Consider the following 25078-nt stretch of genomic DNA (forward strand, 5'->3'; position numbering starts at 1 on the left):
CACCATCACCCCCCACCCAAGAGCATGGTGCTCCCCACGCTGTCTCGCGCCCCACGGCCCACTGTAGCCACGCAGCCAGGCGGATGCCTGGATGCCTCAAGCCCACCCAACTGGCAGAGCTGCCAGCGGAGCTGCCGGGGCTATATTTAGCCGCAGCTGAAGAGGGTGGGAGGGGGATTTTTAGGGAAATCCTTTTTCTTGATGCCGGCAGTGCCTCTCAGATGCCTGGGTCCCCCCTGAGCACAGGGGGCTGTGGTGGGACCCAGGGTGCATAGGGTGGCCCCGGCACGGCAGGCACCGGGGTGGCCACGCCAGCACCGGTGTGCAGGTGCCCTCCCGTGGCTGGCACGGGAACGGTGGGTGCCCCCGGGGGGTGGGGACCCGGGGAGGGGACCCCCTCCGTGCAGGGGGACAGGGGTGCTGCCAATGCAGGGCACGGCCCTCCCTCCCCAAAGACACAGCCCCAGCCCGGGAAAAAATATAATTAGGTTTTAATGACTGATTCCAGCAGACAAGGGGTTTGAAACCCCACGAGACCCCTGGGTGGGTCAGGCCACCTCATGGCACCCACTGGGGCTGAGCCAGGGCCCCACAGCACAGCCTCACTGCTGTGGGGCTGAGACCCCAGCACCCAGCCAGTGCAGGACTGAGCACCACAGCACCCCGTCGGTGTGGGACCAAGCCTGGGGAGCACCCAGAAGGGTCTGGGTGTGAGCCGTGGGAGAGCACCCCACAGCACCCAGCCGCCTCCCAGCACCCATCCCATAGGGCTGGTGCCCCATAGCACCTGGCTGCACCCTGCATCCCTCCTAGAGGGAGCACACCTGTGGTGTACAGCGGTCTGGGAGCCCCCATGGTGCAGGGCACCCCATCAGCACAGAGCCATGTCCTCTTCCTCTTCTTCCTCCTCTTCCTCTTCCTCCTCGTCGTCATCATCTTCATCCTCACCATTGGGCAGCTGCCCCAGGGGGACAGGGGGAAAAGGGGGGCCACGCTCCAGGTTGACGTAGGTTATGGCCAGGTTGACATAGTGCTCACCCTCCAGCGTGGCCAGGACATGCTCTAGCTCATCCACCAGCCCCGTGAAGGACGGCCTCTCTTCAGGCGCTGGCGCCCAGCAGCTCAGCATCACACCGTACCTGCCCCGACACCCCCATCAGCGCTTGGCAACCCCCCGGGACCCCACCACCGCCACCCTGCCCACCCCCCAGCCCCACTCACAGGGTGTCAGGGCAGTGGCAGGGCTGTGGCAGGCGTCTCCCCCGTAGCAGGTAGCGGGCCATGTCGTAGGGGTCCACCTCGGGGTATGGTGATGCCCCCCGCGTCAGCAGCTCCCACATGAGCACCCCGAAAGACCACTGCCGAGCAGAGAGCCACCACCATGGGGGGTTGGGCGGGATGGAGACAGCAGTCGGGGGACGGAGACGGGGGTGAGGGTCATGCCTACCACATCCGACTTGGTGGTGAATTTTTGGGTCTGGAGGCTCTCCAGTGCCATCCACTTGACGGGCAGCTTGGCATGGCGGTGCCGCCGGACGCTGTAGTACTCCTTGCCGAACACGTCCCGCGCCAGCCCGAAGTCGGCCACCTTCACCGTCAGTGTCTCGTCCAGCCTGCGGGACACCAGTCTGGGGGGAGGGCCACTGGGCAGCACCCCCCATGCCCACCTTTGGGCCCACGAGGTGACCCCATGGTGGGGGTCTGGCAGGCACGGCCACACTCACATGCAGTTCCTGGCTGCCAGGTCCCGATGCACAAACTTCTTCTGGGCCAGGTACTCCATGCCCAGGGCCACCTGCAGCCCGAAGCCGATGAGGTCCTTCACTGTGGGGCTCTGCAGGGTGGCAGTGGTGAGTGGGGTGAGCTCAGCCCCCCGCTGTCCCCCTCCCAGGGTGCCCCCGTACCCGCTCCTGGGCGCGGATGAAGTGGCGCAGATCCCCATGGCGCATGTAGGGCAGGACAACGAGGGGCAGCCCGTAGCGGGGCAGGCACACCCCCAGCAGCGAGAGCACCTGGGGGTGGTGGAAGCTCTTCATGAGGATGCCTTCGCGCAGGAACTCTTCCACCTCCTCCACGTCCGTGATGCCTGCCGAGAGCCAAGCCGTGGGGTTCCCCACTGCCACGCCGTGCTGTGGGACCGCACCGTGGGAGTGAGTGCTACTCACGGTGCAGGGACTTGACAGCACAGTGGAGGTGCCCCAGCAGTGGGTCCATGTAGGTGCCGTGGTAGACACTGCCGAAGTGCCCTGTGGGGAGAGGCGACATGAAGCTCATACTGCACACGGCAAGTCGGTGATGCCACAGCCAAATCGGGGCATGGTGTCACCTTTGCCGATGACCTGGTGGCGGTGGGTGATGAGCCGCTCCTCGGGGATGAGGATGTCCTTCACCTCCTCCAGCAGCTCCGGACGCAGATCCTCCAGGCAGCAGGATGTGGCCCTGAGCAGGGGCATGGGGGAGCCGCCACCCACCACGCCAGCACTGGCACCGGCACCGGCAAAGCGTGCCCGGGGCCCCACCAGGCTGGGACTGCCTGCCGCGGGCAGCACTGCCGGGACAGGCAGAGGCAGGGTGAGGGCTGGGCAGGCACCCAGAACCCCACCACCCACCAGTGACACCCACTTACCCAGCACTTCCCTGTAGTCAACACCGGGGCGCTGGGTGGTGGCGGGGGGGTCACTGCGGCTGGGCTGCACCAGCAGCTCCAGGTTCTCCGTCCCTGCAGGCAGCAGGGGGTTGGCGGGGGGCGGTGCGATGGGGGGCTGGGGGGCAGCGGGGTGCCCAGTGAGCGCGGCTCTCACCTCCCCGCTTCCTCCAGCGCCAGCGGAGCAGCACGACGGCCAGGACACAGCAAACCAGGAAGGTGATGCCGGTGCCGAGGGCCAGGCTGGCAGCCAGGTCCAGCGAGGCGGCGGGGGGCAGCACCCAACCCAGCGCCTCGCAGGCGCTGTTCACGCAGATCTGGGGGAGCGGGGGCTCAGTAGGGGCAGGGTGGGGGACGCTGGGGGGGGTTGCCCACCTCAGGGGTGCCTACCTCCACGGGAGCCCCGGCTGCAGGCAGGCGCAGCTCACGGGGCAGGCGGCACGTCACCTCATTCTTCAGCACGTTGGGGTGGCAGTCCCGGCCCCCCACTGTCATGGTGATGTTCATGCAGGCAGCCACGGCGTCCAGCCCCAATTGCTGCCCAGACACAGCACCCTGAGCCCGGCTGTCCTGGTGACGGGACCCCCCACCCTTGGCTCACCCCGCCGCCCCACATACGTGCACCTCGATCTCGTCATCGTCAGGCTTGAGGCGGAGGCGCCCACCCTCCTGCTCCAAGGGGAAGACCTTGGGCTGGGGGGTAGTAGCGGAGGCGGGAGAGCCAGCGGCCAGGAGCACCATCCAGCAGCACACTCAGGTTCCCCTGCACCGTCTCCACCTTGCTCTCGAAGGGGAAGGCTGGGCTGCGGCACAGCAGCTGCTCCGGTGTCTGCGGGGCCTCGCACTCCTGTGGGCAGCAGGATGCTGGGCACTGTCATGGCGAGGTGCCCAGGGGATTGGGGCGGGCAGAGCAGGGCTAGGGGGTGACAGCCGCCTGCCCCGGCACTTACCGTGGCTTCAGTCCTCACGCCGCTGGCTTCGAAGCGGATCTTGGCACGATACACCGAGTCCAGGTGGGTGCCGATGACGGTGAGCATTGAGCCCCTGCAGCGGGCAGGGGTCAGGGCCCCGGGGTACACGTGGTCCCCAGGGTGCATGCAGTCCCCAAGGCGCATGCGGCACCCAGGGTTAGCATAGCCCCTGGGGTGCATGTGGTCCCTGGGGTACCTGCAGTCCCCAGGGTGCATGCGGCCCGAGGATTAACATGTTCCCTGGGGTGCACGTGGTCCCCAGAATGCACATGGTCCCCAGGTGCACGTGGTCCCTGGGGTGCACACGGTTCCCAGCACCTCATCCAGGCCGGCCGGGGCAGTGGGGAGGCCGGGGCTGTCCCCCCCAGGGGAAGGGAGCCCATGCACTCACTCATAGCTGCAGCTGGGGACGATGGCCGAAACGAAGGGGTCAGGGCGGGTACTGGAAGGGCAGGGGGGCCCGGAACTCCTCCCCGTCTATCCATAGGGCCACCCAGGCTGCACCCAGGCCGCTGGCAGCAGGAGCCGTGCACCGAATCACCCCGACGCCCTGCCTGGGGACACCATGGCTGTGGCTGGAGGGGATAGTGGGACCATGGGGGGTCCCTGTGCCCATCCCCATGCCAGGGACCCCACTGTGCCTGGCAGGGGCAGGGCAGGGGTGTACCTGGGCTGCCCAGCCAAGGGGCATTCGGAGCCATTGACTGTCACCCGCCAGCTGCTCCCTGCCGAGAGGTGGGTGCCGTGCAGGGACAGGTGGGTGCCACCCTCCCGGGGGCCAACGGGGGGTTCAGGGTGCTGATGTGGGGCTCCTGGGCAGAGACGGGGTAAGTGGGATGGGTGGGTGAGCCAAATCGCCCCTGCCAAACCCTGCCAGGGGTGACTGCCAGTGTGGGGCCGTACCACAAAGTCACAAGCCGCCGAGGGTGGCCGAGCCGTGGACGCGGGAAGCCAGAGGGTCTGGCGGGTTCCTCCACGGTGAGCACCACGTTGGCCAGGCCCTCCACTGCCATCGGGCCCCCCGGTTCCAGCTCACACACCAGCACGTCCACAAAGTCCTTGCGGCGGGAGGTGGGCAGGGGTCTGCGGGGTGGTGAGGGGGGGTCAGCCCCGGGCCAGGGGGGCAGCCCCAGACCCCTCTGGGTTGCCGTCACGCCCCCCGGCACTGCCGCGTACCTGTGGTTCCTGCTCTCCTCCGGCAGCACGGCGCAGCCTCGCCGTCCCACTGCCACCCGGTAGGCACCAGGGGGCTGCGCTGGGGGTCAGGGTCCAGGCGGGAGCGGAAGGTCATGCCGCAGAGCGTCTCCCGTGTCCGGCCCCGCTGTGGGGCACTCCGGGGATGGAACTGTGGGAGAGGCACTCACGTCGCCCCGAGCCCTGAAAGCCCGGGGACGGTCGTGGGTCGGGAAAGCTCCTTCCCTGGGGGTGTGTGACACCTGTCCCGGGGAGTGGGTCTCCAGATGGAGCAAAGGTCCCACCCCCACGTGTCACCTCCCTCCCCACCCGAGTGCCCAGGAGATGCGGGGTGCGGGGGGGGCGGCGGCGCAGACCTACGTCAGTGAGGACGGGTGGGCAGCTGTCCTGGACCCAGAGGCCATCGCACTCATGGCGGCGCGTGCACCCGTCCCTGCACCAGCCGCAGCCCATGAAGCGCTCAGCCTGCAGGCAGCGCTGGCATGTGGAGAAGTGGCGGCAGCCGGGGCCAGTGACATTCAGGCGCCACACCTGGGGACGGAAAGTGGAGGTGAGTGGGTGCGTGGGGCTCAGCATCCACCCTGTGCCCCCTGGACCCTCCACTCACCTTGGTCCCAGTGGTGAAGAACAGCAAGTGGCTCTGCAGCCCCATGGCACCCCGCACTGGCCCCGGCTCCCCCAGGGAGAAGTTGGCCAAGGTGAGGAGGTAGGAGCTGGAGCGCTGGAGCACCATCTGCAGCGGGGCAGAGCAGGGGGCTGAGCATGACCCCACACCCCACCAGGCACCTCCCACCCCTGCTGGTCCCCCATCCCACCTGGAAGAGGCGTCCCTCCGCTGGTGCCCAGGTGGGCCACAGTGACGTCCCCCAGGGCAGTGACGAAGATGGAGGTGAGGAGGACGCCGGCCAGGTGCCCATTGAACAGGTCCACCTTATGGGAGGCGGCAGGGACAAGGGTGGGCTGGTCCAGCAGCTGGTGTTGGCCACCGGCGCCGAGAGGTTCACCTGCAGCCAAGTGCGGGATGGACACCTTGAAGCCAGCCCTGGCACCCCACCCCCCATGCCCTCACAGGTGGGCACCAGCTCCAGCCATGAGATATTTTGGGGACCTCCTGATTGCCCCACACTCCGCACCAGGCTGTGAAAATTAATTTTGGGGAAAAAACACATCCACAGCCCCTCCCATGGCCCCCATGCAGCGTCAGATCCTGCCCTCCCCTCCCGCCCCATCTGGATGTGGTTATCGGTGCCGGCACCGTGGGGTGGGCACCCCAAAGCCAGCCCTCCCCAACCCTCAGGGCTTGGCATGGGGCTGCAGATGAAGGGGGCCACCAGGAGCTAGAAGGTCCCCACTGGCCCCTACCAATGTTTGGGGCCACGGGTCGCCTCCCGGCTCGCCCTGCCAGCAGTGTGAGTCAGCGGCAGTGAGCTGTCTGTTCCATGCGTGGGAAGAGGAGGGGATTTGGCTGCGCCTCGTCCTGCATCTGGCTGAGAACACCAAAACTCGTGTCATGGGTGCTTGCTGGGACCCTGCCTGCAGAGGGGGCCCTGCCAGGCCCCATCCTGGCCATGCCAGAACTTGTCCCTGGGACACGGTGTTCCTGCCCCACGGCTGTGGCAGGCGAGAAACCCCGGTGACTAATTGCGCTTCCGCCTGCGGTTTATTTGCTGAGAGGGCGGTGGCCCTGGGGACGGAGAGGCCAGGTGGGAGCAGCTAGGGCACCCTGTGCACCCTGGCTTGGGGAGCACTGAGACCCTGTGGCTTCCCTGTCCCCTGCACACATAAACAAGCTGGAGAGGGTGGCCTGGCACTGGGGACAGTCACCGCGGGGGCCAGAGCTGGTGCTCCTGGGACAGCCACTCAAGGAGAGGGACTTCTGTCATGGTGCATGGCCAGCGGCAGTGCGCCCAGGTGCCGGGACACGATCTGCAGCACACAGCTCAGGCAAGCACAGGGTGCCTGGGGTGGGGAGTGCAGCCAGATCCCTGCCAGCACCCTACCTCCTGGGCATGGCCGGGGCTGTCTCAAACCCGGGCGATGCTGCCCTCCCCTGCCCAACCTGCTCCCTGGTCCACCATGCTTTACCAGCGCTTCCCAGCATCCCAGATCCACCTGCCCATGTCCAAACCAACCCCCAGATCCCCCGGGACCAGGACGGATGTGGCGCAGGGTGGAGGACTCACGTTGTGCGGGCAGTACTCCACCGGCTGGAAGAAGCTGAGCCCCCGCAACAGCGACTGGTGCCTGGTGCTGCAGCACTTCTCCATGCCCTCCTCTATGGCCTGGTTGAGGAGGCGGAGGGGGAATGCACAGACGGCTGAGTCCTCCCGCAGCACCCGGCTCTCAGGCTTGCTCTCAGCAAAGGCGCCAAAGAGCACAATTCCGTGTCATTGATGCCGAGGTCGCGGGCCAGGCGGGTGCCAGGGCGGGTGGCGTGGGCAGCCTGCAGCATGTTGTAGGCGATGTCCCGCTCAGCGTTCTCCTCACCGCTGTGCCGGCGCCGGCGGCGCTTGGACTCGAAGCGGCAATCGAGGACGAGCTCACGGTAGCGGCGGAGGTCATGCTCATGGGTGCTGAGCCGCGCCAGGCGTGTGTGATACGCTGCTGAGCCCGGCCGCTCTGGCTGCACCATCAGGAAGTAGACGTGGTCCTCATCGGCGAATGAGTGCACATAGTGGATAGTGTAGTTGTCCCGGTATTGTGGCAGCACCGTCAGCCACTGGAAGTCGTCTGAAAAGCCATCCAAGGTGCCCTTCAGCCTGCGGATGGACACTGACTGTGGGCTGTACCGTGCCGCCACGCTGCTGTTGATGGTGGAGCCGAGGTAGAAGAAAGAGGCATAGGAGGTGGCTACCACGGTGGCACTGGTCCCCAGGGGGCTGGCCACGCAGTCGGGGCAGGACGTGGGTCTGTTGCCTGTGGCCGAGTACAGGCAGCGCGTGGTCGTGATGGCCACCTCACCGTCACGCACCTCCAGCTGGTGCTGGTAGCACAGTCCATGCTGCGCTGTGCCACAGCTGTACAGCCATGGCTCCAGTGGGTCCACCAGCAGCAAAATGTTGTCCGTGTCCTTGGGGCCACCTGTGGCAGCCGGGCACAGGCGGCAGATCTCGCACTCGGCGCTGCCCACCGGGCCGGTGACAAGGACTGAGAGGAGGCGCAGCTCGGGGTTGGCCAGCAGGATGCGGTTGCGGATGGCCACGAAGACGGCAGCAGGGCCAGTGGAGTCGGTGAAGACGGCGACATTCTGCACGGGGCTGCCGGCATCGAGGCTGGGCAGTGCATAGGGGACGGAGAAGTTCCTGGTGGAGCTGTAAGGGATGCGGGGGCACTGCCAGGCGCCGGTGCCCAGCGGAGCCAGGGCGAGCACCAGCAAGAAGTATGCACGGCACGACAGCCCCATGCTGCGTGGTGCCACCGGCACGGGGTTATCGACGGTGGTCAGCATCGAGTGGGGTCCAGACACACGGAGGATGGGTCACCATCGCATCTGCCAAAATAAAGGAGAAAGGGTTTTACCTGCTGCCGTTAAGCGAGGACCCTGGGGCACGCTGCACGCGTGGGGCAGGGCATGCCGGGGTTCTCCAGGGCAAGATGACCGGCGGGTGCTGCCGGGGAAGGATCCGCCACACCAAACCTCTTCCCAAACACACCGCAAGCAGGAGGTGAAGCCAAGCTGCCTGCAGCGGGGGGACAAATCCTGCCTGCTGCCACCTCCCGCACACCCTTGCCTGTCTCCCGCAGGCATCCCTGCCACGCACGACCTGCCGAGCCCCCTCGGGGGGGACGGGATTGGGGACCCTGCCAGCCCCCCCGGGGACAAGGAACCCGAGGGCCCCCTGGGGCCGGGCCGGGACTGGAGACCCCTGCCAGCCCCCCGGGGCAGCAACAGGGACAGGGGATCCCCGCGGGATTGGGACAAGTCCCCTGCAAGCGCCCAGGGACAGGGACCCCCACGTACCCCCGGGGCCGCCCCCCCCCGCTCACCGGGGCCGGTCCCGGTCCCCAGCCGCGGTCCCCGTCGGGTCCGGCTGCCCCCGCCCGCCCCTTCCTGGGGCCGCCCCGTCCCGTCCCGTCCCGGTCCGTCCCGTCCCGCCCGGTGCCGTTCCGAGGCGTGCCGGGCGGCGGGGCGCTCACCTGGGCGCTGCCGGGCCGTGCCGGGCCGTGCCGGAGCGGGGCCGGGCCGTGCCCGAGCAGGCGAGGCGGGACGGGGCGGGACGGGGCGGGCAGGCCCTGCCCCCGGGCCGCTCGGGGCTCCCCGAGGGGCGGCAGCAGCCCACGCAGCCCGGAGCCACGGCCGTGCTGGGGGGGACAGGGAGTCCGGGGGAAGGACAGGGGGAGCCGGGGGGCACACGGTCCCGGGGTGCTCGGGGGGACGCCGGGCACCCCAGGGGGACAAGCTTGGGTGGGCACAGTGCCCCGGAGGGACGCGGGTAAGAGCCAGGGCCCCCGAGCAGGACGTGGGGTGCAAGGCTGGCACGATGCCCCCGGTGCCCGCTGCAGCCCAGCGCTGACGGGGTGGCCGTCAGAGGGTCCCCGTAGCTGGGAGGCGGCTGCCAGCCGGGCACGTCGGCACCCGTTGGCCCCTCAGCCGCAGCCCCCGGCCCCGCTGCCACCGGCAGCAGAGGCTGTCGACACCCTGACACACGAAATCGCCGTTTCCCCGAAGCTGCCCGTGCTGGCGACTCACTTCCAGGCCGGCGGGGCGGCCTTCCGGGGCGGGGGGGTGCAGCAGGCTCAGCATGGGGGTTTCCAGCTGCAGGGCAAGCACGGGGCTGGGGCAGCCACGGGGGTTATTTCGGTTGTGCCCATTCTTTGCCTCACGTCCCTTTATCCCACCCCTACCAAGGGCTGCCTGTGGCTGCAGGAGGTGCCAGCGCTGCCGGGACTTGCTGCTGTTCCCACAGATGAAGGAAGATGCTGTTCACGCCGGCGTATCGCACGGATTTGCCCTCCAAGTGCCCTGTTGCCTGTGGATGGTGGGGTTGCGGGTCCCAGCTGAGCACACGGACTTTTCCTCCAGCCGAGCAGGGCACTGCCTCGCGCTGCCGGGTGGACTTTGGGGCTCCCCTGCCCTTGTCACCTGGCCAGCCTCGGCCCTCCCAGGCTCCCGCCCCGTGTTGTGCAAGGCCCGGCAGTTACGCTGGCCTGGCGCCTTACCCAACAGCTCCTTCCTCCGGCTGTGCGTCTCCCGCTCGGTTTCGACATTAGCTGGCCCTGGCCAGCTCATCCCGGGGATTTTGCCGCTCCCACCCTCCGGCTGGCGCTGCCTCCAGCCAGCACAGCCCCAGCTGCTTCGCATCGCTCCCCGGCAGCTTTCCCGGCCGCCAGCAGGTCCCCGGGGCTGGATTGCACCATACCCAAACTTGGACCAAACTTCCCCCCTACCTTGGCCATTTGCCCCACCCCCCAAAGCGGACACCCACAAATACGATGAGACTTGACTTAGGGTCCAGATAATGTTTATGAGCAAAGACAAGCGATTACACTCTGGCAGGAGCACAAATAAGGGAGCAGAGTCCCTGTGCTAGCCCTGCCAGGTCCTTCCCAGCTCCCTCGGTGTCCCAGTGCCACCCCGGTGGCTCTGCCCCTCCTTGAACACCTGTCCCAAGGTGTTTGCACAGCCCCAAAACGGGGGGTCGGGCCGTGCCCAGTGTGCCGCAGTGTTCACAGGCACTCAGCCCCACATCAGTACCTGGGGACGGCTGGGGAGGAGGTGGCCCTTGTGCAGCAAGCTCAGCGTAGCTGGCTCAAGGGGCTGGGTTTGGGGGGCAGGTGCCCCGCACCAAGGGGAAGACCATCCTTGGGCTGGGGGGGCACCAGGGGCCCGTGCCAGTGGGATCTCCAGCGGGCTGTGCTTCAGCCACTCCTTTAGGGTCTCCTGCCCAGGAGCCAGCACCATGAGCCCACAAGCACCCTGACACGCACCCCAGGTCTCCCTAGGGCTGCGCTGTGTCCCCATGGGGAGGTAGGCAGGACCCGGCTGTCCCAGCTGGGGCAGGCTGACCCGTCACCCTGCCTGCCAGCATCGCCAGGGACATCCTTCTCACAGCCACGGTGGGAAGGGTCCAGGCACGCACAGATGCCAAGGGGGCAAACCTGCTGGGGCAGGGCTCCGGGACTGCCAGGGGCTGCCTGGCACTTGGTGGGCCTGGCTTCCCCAGGACAGGGAGAGGAGCAGTGCATGCCCCAGGCCAGCCCTGTCCCCAGCCTGGATGGTGTCACCCTCCCTCTGCAGGCACAGCAGTACAGGAGCCCCCAGAGTACTGCCACGTCTCTCCTGGGGACCCCCACCCTTGGCACAGCCGCAGGATGGCAGAGAGAGGAGGGTGCCAGGCACAGGCAGCAGGACCCAGGGGCTCAGCTTCCCTCCAGCAACCCAGGGTACCAGTAGCCCTGCTCCAGAACCCCCACAACAAGGCATGGAGCCGGGGGCCGCAGAAGAAGGGCAGCCCCCTCAGCTGGGGGCACTGCCTGCAGATCAGAGAAAGTCCTGCTCACCCCTTCCCCAGCTAGCTGTGCACCCCATCTCTAACACCCAGGTTGGACAGTCCCATGGGTGGGTTCCCCCACGCTCTGGGGTCCCACCATGCCCTCTCCCCTGGACTCATGGCCTGGGCTTCCCCGGGGGACAGGCTCCCCGGCACAGCGGGGGCTCCCCCAGCTGGCACCATGCCCTGGGCGATGCCCATCAGTATGTCTGGGGAGTGAGGATGAAGAGTCGGTCTTCCTCCTTGCGGATCCACTTCATGAGCTTGTTGACAGCACTGATGGCGCCGGCCTTGGTCCCCAGGGGACTGTAGCATATGTAAAGCTCGAAGGCGCTGGTTACCTAGGTGAAAAAACAGGGTACACACTGGGCACATGCCTGCCCCCGACTTGGGGCTGGCACTGCATCTTCCCCCCATGGCACTGGGAACAGGCACAGGGGCTCCAGTGCAGGGACATGGGGTGGCAGCAGGGTACCCCAAACGCGTGGCACGTGGTTTGCTCAGAAGTGGAGGGACCAAACCCCAGCGTTTGCCCCCAGAGTGGGTTTTCTCCACAGCACTGGGGGGTTGATGTCAACACATGGCACAGCCCTTGGTGCTGGCACTTGCCAGCCCCTGCTGCTATCCCTGCCCTGGCACAGAGGCGCACGGGGGCAGGCTGACCCCCAAAAGGACTGTGCACAGGCTGGGGGCCACCCTGGGGACCATGGAGCTGGTGCTGTGTTGTGTTGTGCCACCCCCCTGCCCTGCTCTGCCACACAGGCCCAGAGAAGACAGGCTCACCCAAACCCTACAGATGGCCCTTACCCAAGCCAGGAGGTTCTCACGGGGGCCTGTGAAATAGATGTTCTTCAGGGGGCGTGAAGAGTTGTGAGCCCGGCTGTGGAGGTACTGGTAGAGCCCCAAGAGCCTCTCCTTCTCCTCTTCCCGCACGTAGGGTGCCTCAATCTTGGGGCTGCAGGAACACAGCACCCTGTTAGCCCCCTGGAGAAGGGGATTCGTGGAAAAGGCTTGCCCCATGCCCCACACCACAAGCCTTGGCCCGATGATTCCCCAGGGGCCTCACCTGGTAAAGAGCCCAGAGCTTTTCGACTTGTAGATGAAGTGCCGGAGGTCAGGGATGCCCACCTGCGCAACACTGTAGAAGGGAGTGCGCAGGGCCTCCTGCAGAGCGTGGTGCACCCCCCGCCGCCGCAGGCGCTCTTGGAAGCGCCGCTTACAGTCGGAGACAGTGAAGAAGTCCTCGCGGTCAGTGGAGACCAGCAGGAGGCACAGGTCCATCTCCTGCTCCAGGTAGGAGATGTGGGCATGGAAGAAGCCACTGGAGTTGAACTTGGGGAGGCAAATGGGAGTCCAGGCTTCACCCTCCCGGAAGGAAGAAGAAGAGCTGATGAGATTGAAGAGCAGATGGAGGTCAATAGGGTGGAGGAACTGATCCTTCTTCCTCACGAGAGACACCAGCTGGTTCCCTGACAGGAGGATGGAGAAGACCAGGCTCTTGGCCTTGGCCTGCTGGAGGCTGGTGCTGACAGCATCCCGGACGCTGGCGGCCAGAGGCAGGCAGCGCACGGCACCCATGAGGAAGCTGGGGTCGTGGGCCATGAGGTCCAGCAGGTTGTCGGTGATGCGCTCGGAGCCGGCCAGAAGCCTGCGCAGGTCATAGTTCTGCTTCTGCTGGAAGATGTGGTTGAGCTGGGTCCAGGTGAGCAGGCTCAGGATCTGGTAGTAGATGTAGAGCAGCTCATGGGCGATCTCCTGCTCCGACTGCCGGGTCCGCGCCACTGCCACCAGCACCAGTGGGCTCCTCCGCACAAAAACCACCTTGTAGCCATCTGCTTGGGAAGGAGTTCCCCGGGGGGGCCGGGGACAGACCTGTAAGCCTGGCTCCCCAGGACTGCAAGGGGGAGCCAGGCTGCAACCTCTCCCCCCAGCAACCAATCTGCTGCCCCTGGGGACAGCTAATGCAGCCCACAGTGGCAGCATGGCTGGGCAGGCCGTGACACCCCCCTGTCCCTCTCCCCCCCCCCAGTGCAGTACCTGCATGGATGGACCGGATGGCGTTTTTCTCGGCCTCCAGAAAGGACACCAGAGCCATCATGACACCCATGGTGCTGGAGAGGGCCTCTTCAGAGCCGTAGCGGGAGTACACGGGCTTGCCTGCCTCGCTCAGCACGAAGACATGCTTCCGGTGCATGCGCCAGGCATCCATGGTCACGTCCTCCTCCTCCTTGCCAGACAGCACTGAGTCACGGCGGGTGGTCTGTGGGGATGGCTCCAGCTTCCCCTCCTTGCTCTGCCTCATTTCCTCCTCCAGGTCAAGGGCCATACCCGTAAGCTGCGTGCTCAGCTCACTGAAGTCCTTGCTGATCTGCTCCATGCTGGTCGGCTCGGCCGGCTCCCCCCGCCTCTCCTCCGGGCTCTGTGCCGTGGCCACCCCGTCCTCAGGACTCGTCAAGTCCTCGTAGGAGCGGGTGTGCACGAACATGGCTCCCTCCTGGCCCGCCCCTGGGAACAATGGGCTGTGTAGAGTCCGTCCGCTTGTCCCCCGTACTAAGGCAGTGGGCAGACGGAGGGTGGAAAAAGGACAGGGGGTTGATGGGAGGGACCTGCCCTCCTCTCCCCATTCCACAGCACCCAGGGGTGCGGGTCCTGCTGGTGAGGAGGTGCCAGTGGGCCCATTTCCCCCCTGCCCGTGGGGCTGTGGAGGGCCCAGCCCACATAACAAGCAGCTGCCTTATTTCTTCCCTCGCTTACCCCTGCAGCGAGATCTGCCCCGTACCTGGCTCCGTCCCCTGCGCCAGCCCTGGCGTGGGGCTCTCGGACCGCTCCGTGTGCTGCCCATCTCCTGGCGCCAGGGTCCCGTTGGGCACTTCCCAGCCTTTCTTCTTGTGGACATCCGCAGCCATTCCTCAGGGCAGGACCTGCATGCGACCCACAGCATCACCCCTCTGTTCTCTCACCTGCAAAACGGGTCCCGAAACGCTGTGCTCTTGAGTGGGGCCGCGCCAGCATCCTCGGCCCAATCCTGCTGGCTCAGCAGGCAGCACCAAGCCCTGCTGAGACGTCAGGAAAGCCACTCTAATCCAGCAGGATTTCCTCCCTGCTGTGGGCGCAGCTCCTTCCAGCTCCCCGGCCCCAGCGCCTTTCATCCAGGCTTGGCCCCGATTTCCCCTGAGCGCTGGGAAGGCCGCTCAGCCTCTCTCTGCTGTGTCCCGGCAGTGCGGGGAAAGGGAGCCAGCCCCGGATGGCGCTGGGGCCGGTCCTGCACGCTGACGATCCCAGAGGCCTCGTGTTTGCAAAGGGCGGGTTTTATGGCCCTCCTTGGCCTGGATTAGGTTGCTCAGACAAGACCAGGCTGGTGACGCTCCTCCTGAGGCCAGGGACACTCAGATGGCGTAACCCCCTGTGAGCAGGGTGTCCTCTCGAGCCCCTGCCTGGTGCGTCAGCCCTCCTGGGTAGAGCCTGGCTGGACTTCCAGCCTGCACTTTCCTCCTTGCCCCGTGGGGAAACCGGCACAAAAGTGAACACACGCACACAAGCGAAAGCAACAGGAGGAAGGCAGCCTAGCCCGTGACCCTGCGCCTCCGAAACCAGCTGGTGGGGAGGCCTGTGGAGCCCCGGCTTTGCAGGGTGCTTTGTGACACCTCCTAACTGCAGGCACCCGGACCCAACACCAGCAGGTAACGCCGCATCTGGGGGAGCTGGACCCCGACCCCAAAAGCCTGTGACACCCCAACAGCCCTGGACGGCGCCAGGCTGCAGATTAGGGCCCCCCCTCGCCTGGCCCTTCCCCTCCTGGCTGCACCGCTACCAGCCTGCTGGCCTTCCCCAGAGCCCCCCGCGGGTGAGGGTCTCCCCAGGACCCCCGCGGCCCAGTGCCGGGCCCGTCCCGGTCCCTCGCCCGCCCGGGGGGTCACCGCTCCCAGAGCACCGACGTGCCGCGGGGAAGCGCCGGGCCCGGGACCCCCCGCAGCACCGAAGGACAACGCGCAGGGACGGACCTTCGCGGCTCCTCCCGTCGGCGCCGGAGGCCCGGGCGAGCAGCGCGGCGGGCGCAGCTGCGGCGGGGGCCGCCCGGCAGCCCCCGGCACGGCCTAGGCGGGGCGGGGAGGACGGTGCCGGCGGCGGGCGGCCACCTCCCGCCCTGCCCCTGCCCCCGGCCCTGCCCCTGGCCCTGGCCGCCGCGGCGGCCCCGGCATCGCGGCACCCCGCCCCGGCGGCCCGGCGGGAACCGCCCCCCGCGGCCTGGCCGGGCCCGGCCTCGCCGCCCCAAGGTCGGGCGCCGGCCCCGCGGGATCATGGGAGCTGTAGGCAGCACCCGCGCCCCCCCCGCCGCCGCTCCGCCTCTCCGCGACTACCACTCCCGGCAGGCCCCGCCCGCCGCGCGGAGCACGCTGGGAAATGGAGTCCGCCCACTGCCCTGCCGGCGCGGGGCACGGCGGGAGCGGTAGTGCGGCAGCCGGCGGGGCAGGACTCCGCTTCCCAGAGTGCCGGGCGGGGGGCGGAGGGGAGCGGAAGTTCCGGTTTCCCGCCGTGGTTGCGCTGGGCCTGGCGCGGCGGGAGCGGCGGCGGAGGTGAGGGTTGGCCCCACCCCGCCGGCCCGGGCCGGCCGCGGCCCCGCCGGAGGAGCGGTGGCGGGGGGCTGCCCGCTGCGGGGGTGCGGCCTGGCCTGGCCTGGCCTGGCCTGGCTTGGCCTGGCCTGGCCTGGCCTGGCTTGGCGGGGCCGCGCGGGGCTCGCGGGCTTTGCCTGGGGAGGGGCCCGCGGGTGCGGGGTCTGGCGTGGGGCCGCCGGGGTGGCGGAGCTGGGGGCGGCTCTCGGGGGTCTCCCGCGGTACGGGAGCGGAGCGGGGACGTCTCCCGGGGTACAGGGGCGGGGCAGAGTCTTCCGTACGGCTGCTCGGGATAGGGGAGCGGGGAGGGAGTGTTTCTGGCGTGTCCCCTGGGATAAAGGAGGGCTCTCCCTTAATGTCGTGAGAGGGGAGCGGGGCGGGGGTCTCCTGAGGGTCTCCCGGGATGCGGAGGTGTCTTCCCGTGGGGGTGTCCGGGATAGAGGAGTGTGCGGGGGGGTCCTTCTTAGGGGCCACCTGGGTTAGAGGAGCAGGGGGTTCCTCCTGTGGAGTCTGTCAGGATTGGGGGGGAGGGGAATGCCTCTTCTTGGGGTCACCCATGATGGGGGGATAGTTCGAGGCTGGGGGCTGCCTCGGCTGCGAGCTGTGAGGAAGCTGGTCCCGGCTCCATGCCCCGGCGTGGCCCTGTGGCTGGCTGCAGGCTCAGTCTCCTCGGAGCCCCACGCCCCAGTGGGACCGGGGCCGTGGGCTTGGGCAGCTCGGTCCCCCGTGCGGGGGTACCACAGGGTGTCCCGCATGGCTGTGCCAAGCATTGGGGCCTGCTGTCTGTGGTGGTGCTGGTGGTTGTGGTGTTTCTGTGTATCTCTGTGTTATTCTGAGGCCCTGATCAAAATTAGGGCTTCTTTCACACCATGTCACGTGCGTTTCCATGAAAACTGTATCAGAACACTTGCGTTTTTAAAAGAGATGACAAAAGGTGGGCTGGGTTCATGCTGGGACGTAGAGGAAGGTGATCAGGGCTGAAGTGCACAGCTGGGGTGTGTTAGCTGATAGTAAGGCTCAGTGATGGGCTGAATGGGATTTTGGACTGTAAATAGAGGCTAAGGTGCAGGCAGAATGTGGCCTGGCTCATGCTGGAGGCTAGTGAAGGCTGGGTAATGCAGTGGTAGTGAACTACTGGGAGTAATAACAATGGTTCTCATGTTTTGTTTTTTAAAACAATTGGCACCACAAGAGTCTGATGTTGTTGCTGGTGTGTGGTATTAATTTTGGAAATTCTGCTGAATTTGGAATCCACTTTCCTATGGGCGCTGGTGGTGTGAAGGTCTCCCTGCTCTCCGTAGTTGGGAATGCACTCATGAAGTGCTTTGGGACAAGGAAGGTCAGGATAGTAATGGGGAGGGGGTTTAGAAATTCACTCGGTTGTTTCTAATACATGTTTTTAAAAGCATCATACAACTGAAACCTCTAGCCTGACACCCGGAAGAGCTGAAAGGGTTCTCTCTGCCTTTGCTTTCAAGCTTCAGTGACGTGGTTTTGGTACTTCCTCACTTCTGGATTAGACATCTTCAACTTTAATGTTGGAAGTAACAAGCTTTCTTGGCTACTTGCAGTTTCTGTAGCTTGGGGAGACGTTTTCTTTTGTACCTTGTGTACTACTTGAATTTCACAGAGGCTTTTTCCTTTCTTGAGCCTTACAAAAACTTTACTGGGCACAGAAAGTTGTTCTGCAGCAAATTACTTCCTCTGTGTTTTGAGCGTGGTCTTGTGCGTAGTTATGTGTTTGATTTCCTCGTGGTCTATAAATACCAAGTCTGGCAGCCTTGGCAAAATCTGTTTGGAGAGAAGTTGTGAACGTTGGAGTATTTTTCTGAAAATGGCATCTCTTTGAAACTTCACCTTGCCTAATCCGTTACCAATTTCTCCTCTCTCCCTCTAGATTTGGAAAACAGGGTGCAAAGTTGAGTGTAAGTTAGTGAGGAGATGCTTGAGGTCTGTACTGGCATTCCTCACTCTGCCCCTTGCCAGAAATCTTTAATTATTCCTTAAGAAGGCCGGCTTCTTAGTCTGGCTCAGTTGCATGCTTCTGATGTACAACGCCATTATTTTACCATAGTACAATGTAAATTAAAATAAGAGATCCAAAAGAGTCTGCCATCAGGCTCCGCACCTGCGTTTGGAAAGCAGAATCAGGAATGTCCCTGAGCGGCAGTGCCAGGCGCTTCGCTGTCTGAGGGTGTGCTGGGGAGGGCAGGGGCACGGTCCTGAGGAAGTCCTTGGGTGTAACTGCCAGGGAGCATCCGGAGCTCCATCAGCTGGAGCTCTCCTGTCTGCTGGGAGGGCTGTGGGACCACTGGTTGTTGGAGGAACTAAGACCACAAAAGAGCTTCCCCTCCTTTGAGACTCACCTTCTGTATCTTCGCTGGAGCCGAGGCTTTGCCACCAGGAAACAGAGCCAGCTAGGAGAGGAGGAGGGAAATAAAATGCATACTTCCAGGATGCATATCGGCCATCCTGAATATTCAGTATAATTGTAACAGCTGATTATTGTCTTAAAAGAACTCTAAATCTGGGTCCTGTGAGTAAGTGGACCATGTTGTGCGTTCTGCAACTGCGTTGCTGTCACTCTGAAACATCCTTTGTTGCCATCTCTTTCAGATGCGTAGTTGTGACTGAGGTATGGCAAAACTAATTGATGCATAATTCCTACCACTTGAGGGTGGATTTTTGCGGTGCTTTGCTGCTGCCCTGGCCCCAGCCCTGGGCTCTGTTGGTGTGTCTTTGGCAACCAGCCTTACTCACACTGACCCGTCTCCCAGCATCTGCCTGTGAGCTGGGAGGTGGGAGCTGAGCTGGCTGTTACCTGAAGGGTAAATCCTGATGGCATTTCATTGCAGTGTGCATCTCTTGGAGCAGTTGTAGCACGGTGTACCCTCAGGAGATCTTGGCATTGGTGGAAGCCAGTCTAAGAAGTTTCTGTCCCTGTCCTGCAGTTTGCTGTCACCTTGTTTTGTGGGGCTGCGTAGTAAACCGTATTGCTGAAATGACCTGGGTTAAATATAACTCTTTTCGGAGGGTCATCCATGGTGCAGACCTAGAAAAGCAGAAGTTGGCACAACTAACGCACTGTGCATTGCCAGAGGCAGAGCAGAGGGAGCAAATCGTATCAGGCTGAACAGTGGACTGAGCCAGTGTTGCTGCCTGTGTTACTGAACCATGACCTCATACTCATGGATGTTGCTGCATGGCTCAGCTGATCTATGCCAGGCCTGATATCAGTCCGATGGTATTTTTTTCCCTGTCTGATAATTTGCATATTATGTCCAAACAGTTCCCAGCTGGCAAGGGATTTTTTTTTTTTTTTTTAAAGCATCGGTAAGCTTGTTGACTTAGAGAACTGGAGTTGGGGAGGAAATCCAAAAGGGAAGATCAAGAAACACCAGGTCTGCAGATGTCTGCAGGCTGCAAAAAATCATAGATAAAAGGACTGGCTGATGACAGCCAACTGTTATGATGACTGCCATAACCATCTCTGTTTGCCTGTCCTCTCTGTGGAGGCTGCAGTGTCAGTTCTCTTAGATTCACCTCTGAGAAAGAAAAAATGATAGAGCTTGTGGAGGAAATCCTTGGGACCAGGGCAGTGCTTGTTGCATTGAGAGCCATGTAAAACATGAGCAGACCAGTGCTCTCAGGCTTGAGTGGCCAACTGAATGAACCTATTTCTTTAGAAATGATGTTACGGTAGATGGATCAGTGGTGGTTGTACAGGTTGCCTTCATCAGCTTCGACACCCTTGCATACGGAGGCCCGCCAGGCCCTGCCATGCCCAGCTCCCATGTGAGCATTCACTGGCTGGTGATGGACCCCGGCAGGAGCGGGTACTCCCTCTTGGCAGGGCAGCTCCCTTTAGCTCCTTGTCACAGGCAGCTGCTGGCAGCGGCATCTGGAATCACTCCCTGGTGCAAGGTCTGTCATAACCTGCTCTGTCAACCTGCCGCCTGTATGGCAGCGCTGACCTTTGGAAGTGAGAAGAAACAGGATCTTGTGTGCTTTTCTTCGGCATTAGCTGCTCTAGCCAGGCCTGGCGGTGACTGTCTGCACTGTCTTCTGTTCCACCTAACTGCCTGCTGCAGTTAGTTTAATCCTGCTTTTGAGCTGCTTTGTAGCAGCGTGCGAGCCACAGGTTTCCTAACCTTGGTCTGGTGGCACAGCAGCCCTCCTGAACCACTGCAACTGGATTAGCCAGAGCAGGTTTGAGACCATCAGGTTGCTAGCTACCTCATTCTGCTCTATGCTCTGCTGCAACCTTTTTTTTTGGGGGGGGGGGGGGGGGGGGGGGGGGGGAAGGCAGAAGTACTTCCCATTTCAAGTCCTGGCTTTGGCAATGGCCAGGAAATCCTCACCTTTGCCGCCGATGGGACGAAGTGGATGAAATTTTAGATCTCTGTTGAGGCAAGTGTTATTTGCGGCACTCAGCTTGATGAGGGCAGCGTTGGAGAACAGTGTCTGCAATGATTTATTGGCAAAGCCTACTCTGTTATCTACATACTTTTGAGGGCAGAGTAAGCATAGTAGACCAATAGTAGTGATCGTTTCTTTGAACAGGAAAGAGCTTTTGCCAGAAAGAGTTTGGATTAAACATTAATTGCAAACTGTTGTTCAGCAACGGTCCTTGTTGTTTATAGATTGTGGTTCTCACATTTCTAGCTGCACTTTGGATAGTGTCAGACAGCACAGTATGTTGGAAAGCTTTATGTTAATCAAAGCAGATAACAAATAGTTTGGCCACCCATATTGACAGTTTGATTTCAGAAGTCGTTTGATGCTTGCAAATCTGAACACGGAGAAGTGCAACAATTAAATTAATTCATGCCTCAGTGTGGTCTTGTATATTTGTGGATCCTGATCAGATGTTCCATACGCCTCTTCTCCTAACCAGCAGTGTTTTTCTTACGTGATGTGTATTTTTTGACTTGCGGCTTATTGTCATGTTATTTATTCAACAGGTTGTGCTGTCTTGGTGTTCTTAGAGTGAATTAACCATTTCTGGAAACCTACCAGACAAGATCAAAATGTGGGGAGACCATCGACAAGGCAACAGAATGGGGTCTTTTCGGTAAGCGTTTGAATGTGCAGTTTGTTTCAGCAACATTCTTAAATATAATAAGCCATAGGAACTTTCTGTTTGTCAGTATTTCTGCACATCCTCCTGTAAGCAGACTATTTTGGTAAAAGTTCTGAGGTCTGTGTGGAGCTAGGTGTGATTGCCAAAGAATAGGCAAGTTAAGTAGCAGTGTAACTTTCTGCATTTCTGTGAAGTTTCTTAATTTCTTTTTTTTTTTTTAACAACAGCTGCCTTTAGTATTTCTGTTCCTTCTTTGCACCACCTTTTCTAGTGATACTTAGTTTAGCTGTTGTAAGCTAAGGTGATGATATGCCGTATGGATTTTGGTGCTATGTGCTGTTAAGACCTAGAAGAGAAGTGCCTAATAGTGTGATGTTGATTCTTTTCAACCATGGTAGTTGTCTTAACTTCAGAAATACTGGCACTTTCATTGCACAAGGGTTTTTATGCAAACTTTGAGAGTTTAGTTCTCTTCATGAGGTTAAGTAGACCATATATCCCTGTGTTCCTGGCCGTGCTCCTTCATAAGACATTTTTGAATGTCCCTGGAACTGTTCTAAAGATTCGTATGCAATTGTACCTGCACAGCATGATACTTTTCTTAGTTTATGTTCCTCTGGTTGTTACTAGGCCCTGTGTTTGCAAGAGGGCTCTGGGTATTAAAAAAAAAAAAAAAAAAAGTAAAAATGGAGACACCAAGACCTAGGGTTTTCCTCTGTTGTGTATAATTCTTTCATCCTTTGCTCACATGTCCACTTTGGTTACTTGAATATCAGCATGATAAAGGCACTTCCTCATGGCATACCTTAGGTTTCTGCAATAAGAATACTTCAAATAATTGTCCAACTGTAATGTGTTGAGAAAGCCGATGATATTTGAGCTACGAAACCCAGTATCCTCCAGAACGTGTCTTAATGGTATTGATAGGAGCATGACTCTGTTTTGTGATAATATCAGTAGTGCTGTTCTGCTGATTTTTAAGTGGATTTTATTGGCATCATTCTTTACTGTATTGGGTGGGGAATTCTAACCTTGAACCAAGTTTTAATTACTGTTCTATATGGTGGTGAAACAGGGGCGTGTAGCTTAGGAAATCTGTATATTGTTTGATTAACTGTGCAGATGTCACCTTGCATTCTGTTGGTGAGTGATTCTGTAGTGAAACTTTAAGAACATGACTTGCTGTAGTTGCTAAGGAAATGTCCACTGATTTGGGTAGCATTTGGTGTTATTTTCAAATGTGTTGATATTTTATATTCTGGTTTTTTTGAAAATGTATTGGAGCCTCGCTTAGATGAAAAATCAAGTAGCTCCATCTCAAAAAAAAACCTCATTGGGTTTTGAAAAATTGTCTTAAGGGGAAACCGCTTCCTGAGTGGTTTTATGCAGATATCAGGAGAGCTAATGGCTACAGTGTTGTAAACTCAGTGTAAGACAGCCAGTCTGGAGGCACGAGCACAAGATCATCTTGAATGTTGATTGTTGGCATACTCCTGTGAGGCATCCTCAAAGTCTGAACTGATACCTTTCAAAATTTTGCCAGTTCAGACTCCAGCACAAGGAAGTGTAAATGAGTCTCTGTAGTATGTTAAAAGAGCATGTTTGGTAACCTCTGCTTTTATGTGCCTCAGGATGATGTGTGAAGTTAGCCATTTGTCATACTGCCCGGAGAGCTTAAGCTCAAGTGGTTCCTCGCAGGCGTGTGCTGGTGATGCTAATGAACAAACACACCAGCTGGTGGAACCTTGAACAGCTGCAGAGCTGTGTGCAGTGCAGGTCTATGTGGATTGCTACCATCATTAACCCATTAATATTGCAGGTATTCCCTGTTGAGTGCTTCTGGAAATTGTGCTGAAATGGGAGCACCCAAGTTTACTTTCTCACAACTGTCGTATGCTGCCTCATCTTAAACTGCCAAACATCAATATCTGCTGCGGATCTTAGACTGTTACACAACTCTATAAAAGTTTAGAGAAGAATGTGCTGCTGTGTAGGTTTCAGACTCTAAGCACGTTATGAATAATACTGTCTTTATTTCTACAGTGGGAGCCAAGAAGAAAGGTTTGCTCCCGGGTGGAACAGGGAATATCCTCCTTCCCTTGATAGTCTTGCTCAAGAAAGACACTCTGGCAACTTCTCTGGCAGAGAATCACTTCCTTTTGATATCCAGGCACTCACAGGCCTCCTCAATCCTCAGTTTGCCAACAGAGAGGAACCTTCTTTCAGCTTTGGAGCTAGAGATGGACCACGTAGTGACTTCAGAGGTGGGGAGGGGCACCATGATTTCAGGGGCAGAGATTTCCCATCATCTGACTTCCAGGGCAGAGATGAGTCTCAGATGGATTTCAGAGGTAGGGAGGCACCCTCTTCTGAGTATAGGGGCAGGGATATGTACTCTGGAGACTTCCGGGAGAGAGAGGGGCCACCTATGGACTTCAGGGGTGGGGATGTTCCTTCGGTGGACTACAGGAACAGGGAGACATTCCGTATGAACTACAGGGATAGGGAAGCACATAATATGGACTACAGGGGCAGAGATGAACCTCCATCAGACTTCAGGGGAAGGGGGTCTTTTGATCTAGACTTCAGAGGTCGAGATGGATCTCATTCAGACTTTAGGGCAAGAGATGTGTCTGAGTTAGACTACAGGGGCAGAGAGCATTCCTATTCAGACTTCAGAAATAGGGATGTACCTGATTTGGACTTCAGGGGTGTGGGCACCTCTGATTTGGACTTCAGAAACAGAAATGTACCATCGTCAGACTTCAGAAATAGGCACAGGTCCCGGTCTGATCAGGATTTTAGGAGCAGAGATGTGGCTCCTCCTATGGACTTTTCAGATAGGGAAATGCCTCCTGTGGATCAAAGCCTTGTAGATTTTAGGCGCAACCAATCTACTGTACCTTTAGCAGAAAGAGAGGGCTCTGGTTTAAGCACCAGCAAGAGAGAGGAGTCTGCACTTGGTCTAGATAGAACTCCCTTTGGTAGCCAAAAAGGAGAATTTCAACATTCAGAAGCACCAGCCAGAGAAGAGGAATCCCTTGGACTGGGTCTTGAAGATGACGCTTCACACAATTTCCAAAATAGCCGTGGACCTCTTCCTACTCTTCAGGACCAAGAGGAGCAACCTCAGACCTTTGCTAACAAGCAGCAACAGCAGCAGCTTTCTGGGGGGGAGCAGCAAAGATCCGATTCTGATCTTGGGTTAAAGGGTGAAGGTGGCCTGGATTTCCTTGGAAGGCAAGATACTGACTACCGAAACATTGAGTATCGCGATGTGGATCACCGGCTGCCAGGACATCAGATGTTTGATTATGAACATGGCAAGTCCTTTTCAGAAGGAAAACCCAGCAAAGACTCTAGGCCCTATAAGAGCCTTCAGGTAGGTGGTTTTATCAGTTGATGTTTCTGTTAAATGTGTGTTGGCCAAAGAATGGAAGGAGCTGGGAAGGAGCCTTTCATTCATATCCCATCACTTCAGTTCTGTCCTAATTCACCGTCCTTCTATGAGATCATCCTCACACTCCAGGTTGTTTTAATGGGCACCCTTTCTGTCTCAGAAATACTTTCTTCTCAAGAGAAATGCAATTTAGCATTTGAGAATTGCTAAATATGGAGAACCAGATTTGGTTCAGAAAGTCCCCAAGCTGAAAATGACCAGAGGGAGGGAGGGTGTTGGGGAGAAGTAGTATATAGAACTTATTTTGTTGTTTTCTCCTGGACATTGCTTATGAGCACTACCAGAGAGAAGATACTGGCTTGTGTGGACCTGTGTAGAACAGTACAGCTGTTCTCATGCATGCTTTGTTTTCCTTCAGAGTTAACTTTGAAATCTGAAGGTAATGGTAACTACTGAGTTAATAACTACTATTGAATTTGAATCTCCCATTGCTGGAAAGCACAGAGAGGTAATTTGCTTATTTTATTTTCCTGGACCTAGATCTCATTGTACAGCTCAATGAGCATATGAAGCTAGTAATACAAGTCCTCCAGAGCTCTCTGAATCTTAAACAGTGCTGTGGTTAAAGATTTGAGCCAGTCTGCTTATGGGCCTTTGCCTTTGAATTATACCCTGCTTTATTTTG

The 25078-nt window shown here is 60.1% G+C and overlaps 3 protein-coding genes across 6 annotated transcripts in view; 1 reads left to right on the forward strand and 2 right to left on the reverse strand.

The window, feature by feature from the left end:
- Positions 1–871: 871 nt before the first annotated feature.
- MST1R (macrophage stimulating 1 receptor) lies at positions 872–8212 on the reverse strand. Its single transcript, XM_075714106.1, is given in 27 exon segments — positions 872–1139; positions 1222–1358; positions 1448–1613; positions 1725–1834; positions 1905–2086; positions 2166–2246; positions 2327–2548; positions 2627–2719; positions 2802–2961; positions 3035–3199; positions 3269–3343; positions 3345–3491; positions 3595–3688; positions 4007–4053; positions 4055–4169; positions 4283–4424; positions 4519–4561; positions 4563–4698; positions 4792–4867; positions 4870–4960; positions 5170–5340; positions 5417–5542; positions 5625–5645; positions 5647–5774; positions 5777–5813; positions 6993–7189; positions 7192–8212. Coding segments are annotated over 27 exon segments (4251 nt in total).
- Positions 8213–10270: 2058 nt separating this feature from the next.
- Positions 10271–14226, reverse strand: MON1A (MON1 vesicular trafficking associated A). Of its 3 annotated transcripts, none has more exons than XM_009490860.2 (5): positions 14080–14226; positions 13338–13805; positions 12367–13132; positions 12108–12255; positions 10271–11641 (listed from the first exon to the last, which is right to left on the reverse strand). In XM_009490860.2, the coding sequence occupies exons 1-5, from the start codon at positions 14204–14206 to the stop codon at positions 11501–11503; spliced, it is 1650 nt and encodes a 549-aa protein (XP_009489135.2). In that variant the 5' UTR covers positions 14207–14226; the 3' UTR covers positions 10271–11500. The 3 variants fall into 3 exon arrangements, with proteins under 3 accessions (XP_009489135.2, XP_075570005.1, XP_009489136.2); XM_075713890.1 differs by having other exon boundaries at positions 12367–13135; XM_009490861.2 differs by lacking the exon at positions 13338–13805.
- Positions 14227–15840: 1614 nt separating this feature from the next.
- RBM6 (RNA binding motif protein 6) overlaps positions 15841–25078 on the forward strand; it is a 59813-nt gene continuing 50575 nt past the window's right edge. For both annotated transcript variants that reach the window (XM_075714699.1, XM_075714700.1), the window contains exons 1-3: positions 15841–15874; positions 20875–20984; positions 23037–24375. In XM_075714699.1, the coding sequence (XP_075570814.1) occupies positions 20941–20984; positions 23037–24375 (1383 nt within the window). In that variant the 5' untranslated portion in view covers positions 15841–15874; positions 20875–20940. The remainder of the gene's footprint in view (positions 15875–20874; positions 20985–23036; positions 24376–25078) is intronic.

The sequence above is a fragment of the Pelecanus crispus genome, chromosome 7, assembly GCF_030463565.1.
Source record: "Pelecanus crispus isolate bPelCri1 chromosome 7, bPelCri1.pri, whole genome shotgun sequence".
Lineage (NCBI taxonomy): Eukaryota > Metazoa > Chordata > Aves > Pelecaniformes > Pelecanidae > Pelecanus > Pelecanus crispus.

Bases quoted from the DNA above. Each gene is read 5' to 3' on its own strand.
- MON1A (XM_075713890.1), bottom strand. From the start codon at position 14,206: ATGGCTGCGGATGTCCACAAGAAGAAAGGCTGGGAAGTGCCCAACGGG. The intron at 12,256-12,366 runs GTGAGGCCCCTG...GTGTTCCTGCAG, and splicing joins AGCTCTGGGCTCTTTACCAG to CCCCAAGATTGAGGCACCCT. The intron at 11,642-12,107 runs GTAAGGGCCATC...TTTTTCACCTAG, and splicing joins GTGAGAACCTCCTGGCTTGG to GTAACCAGCGCCTTCGAGCT.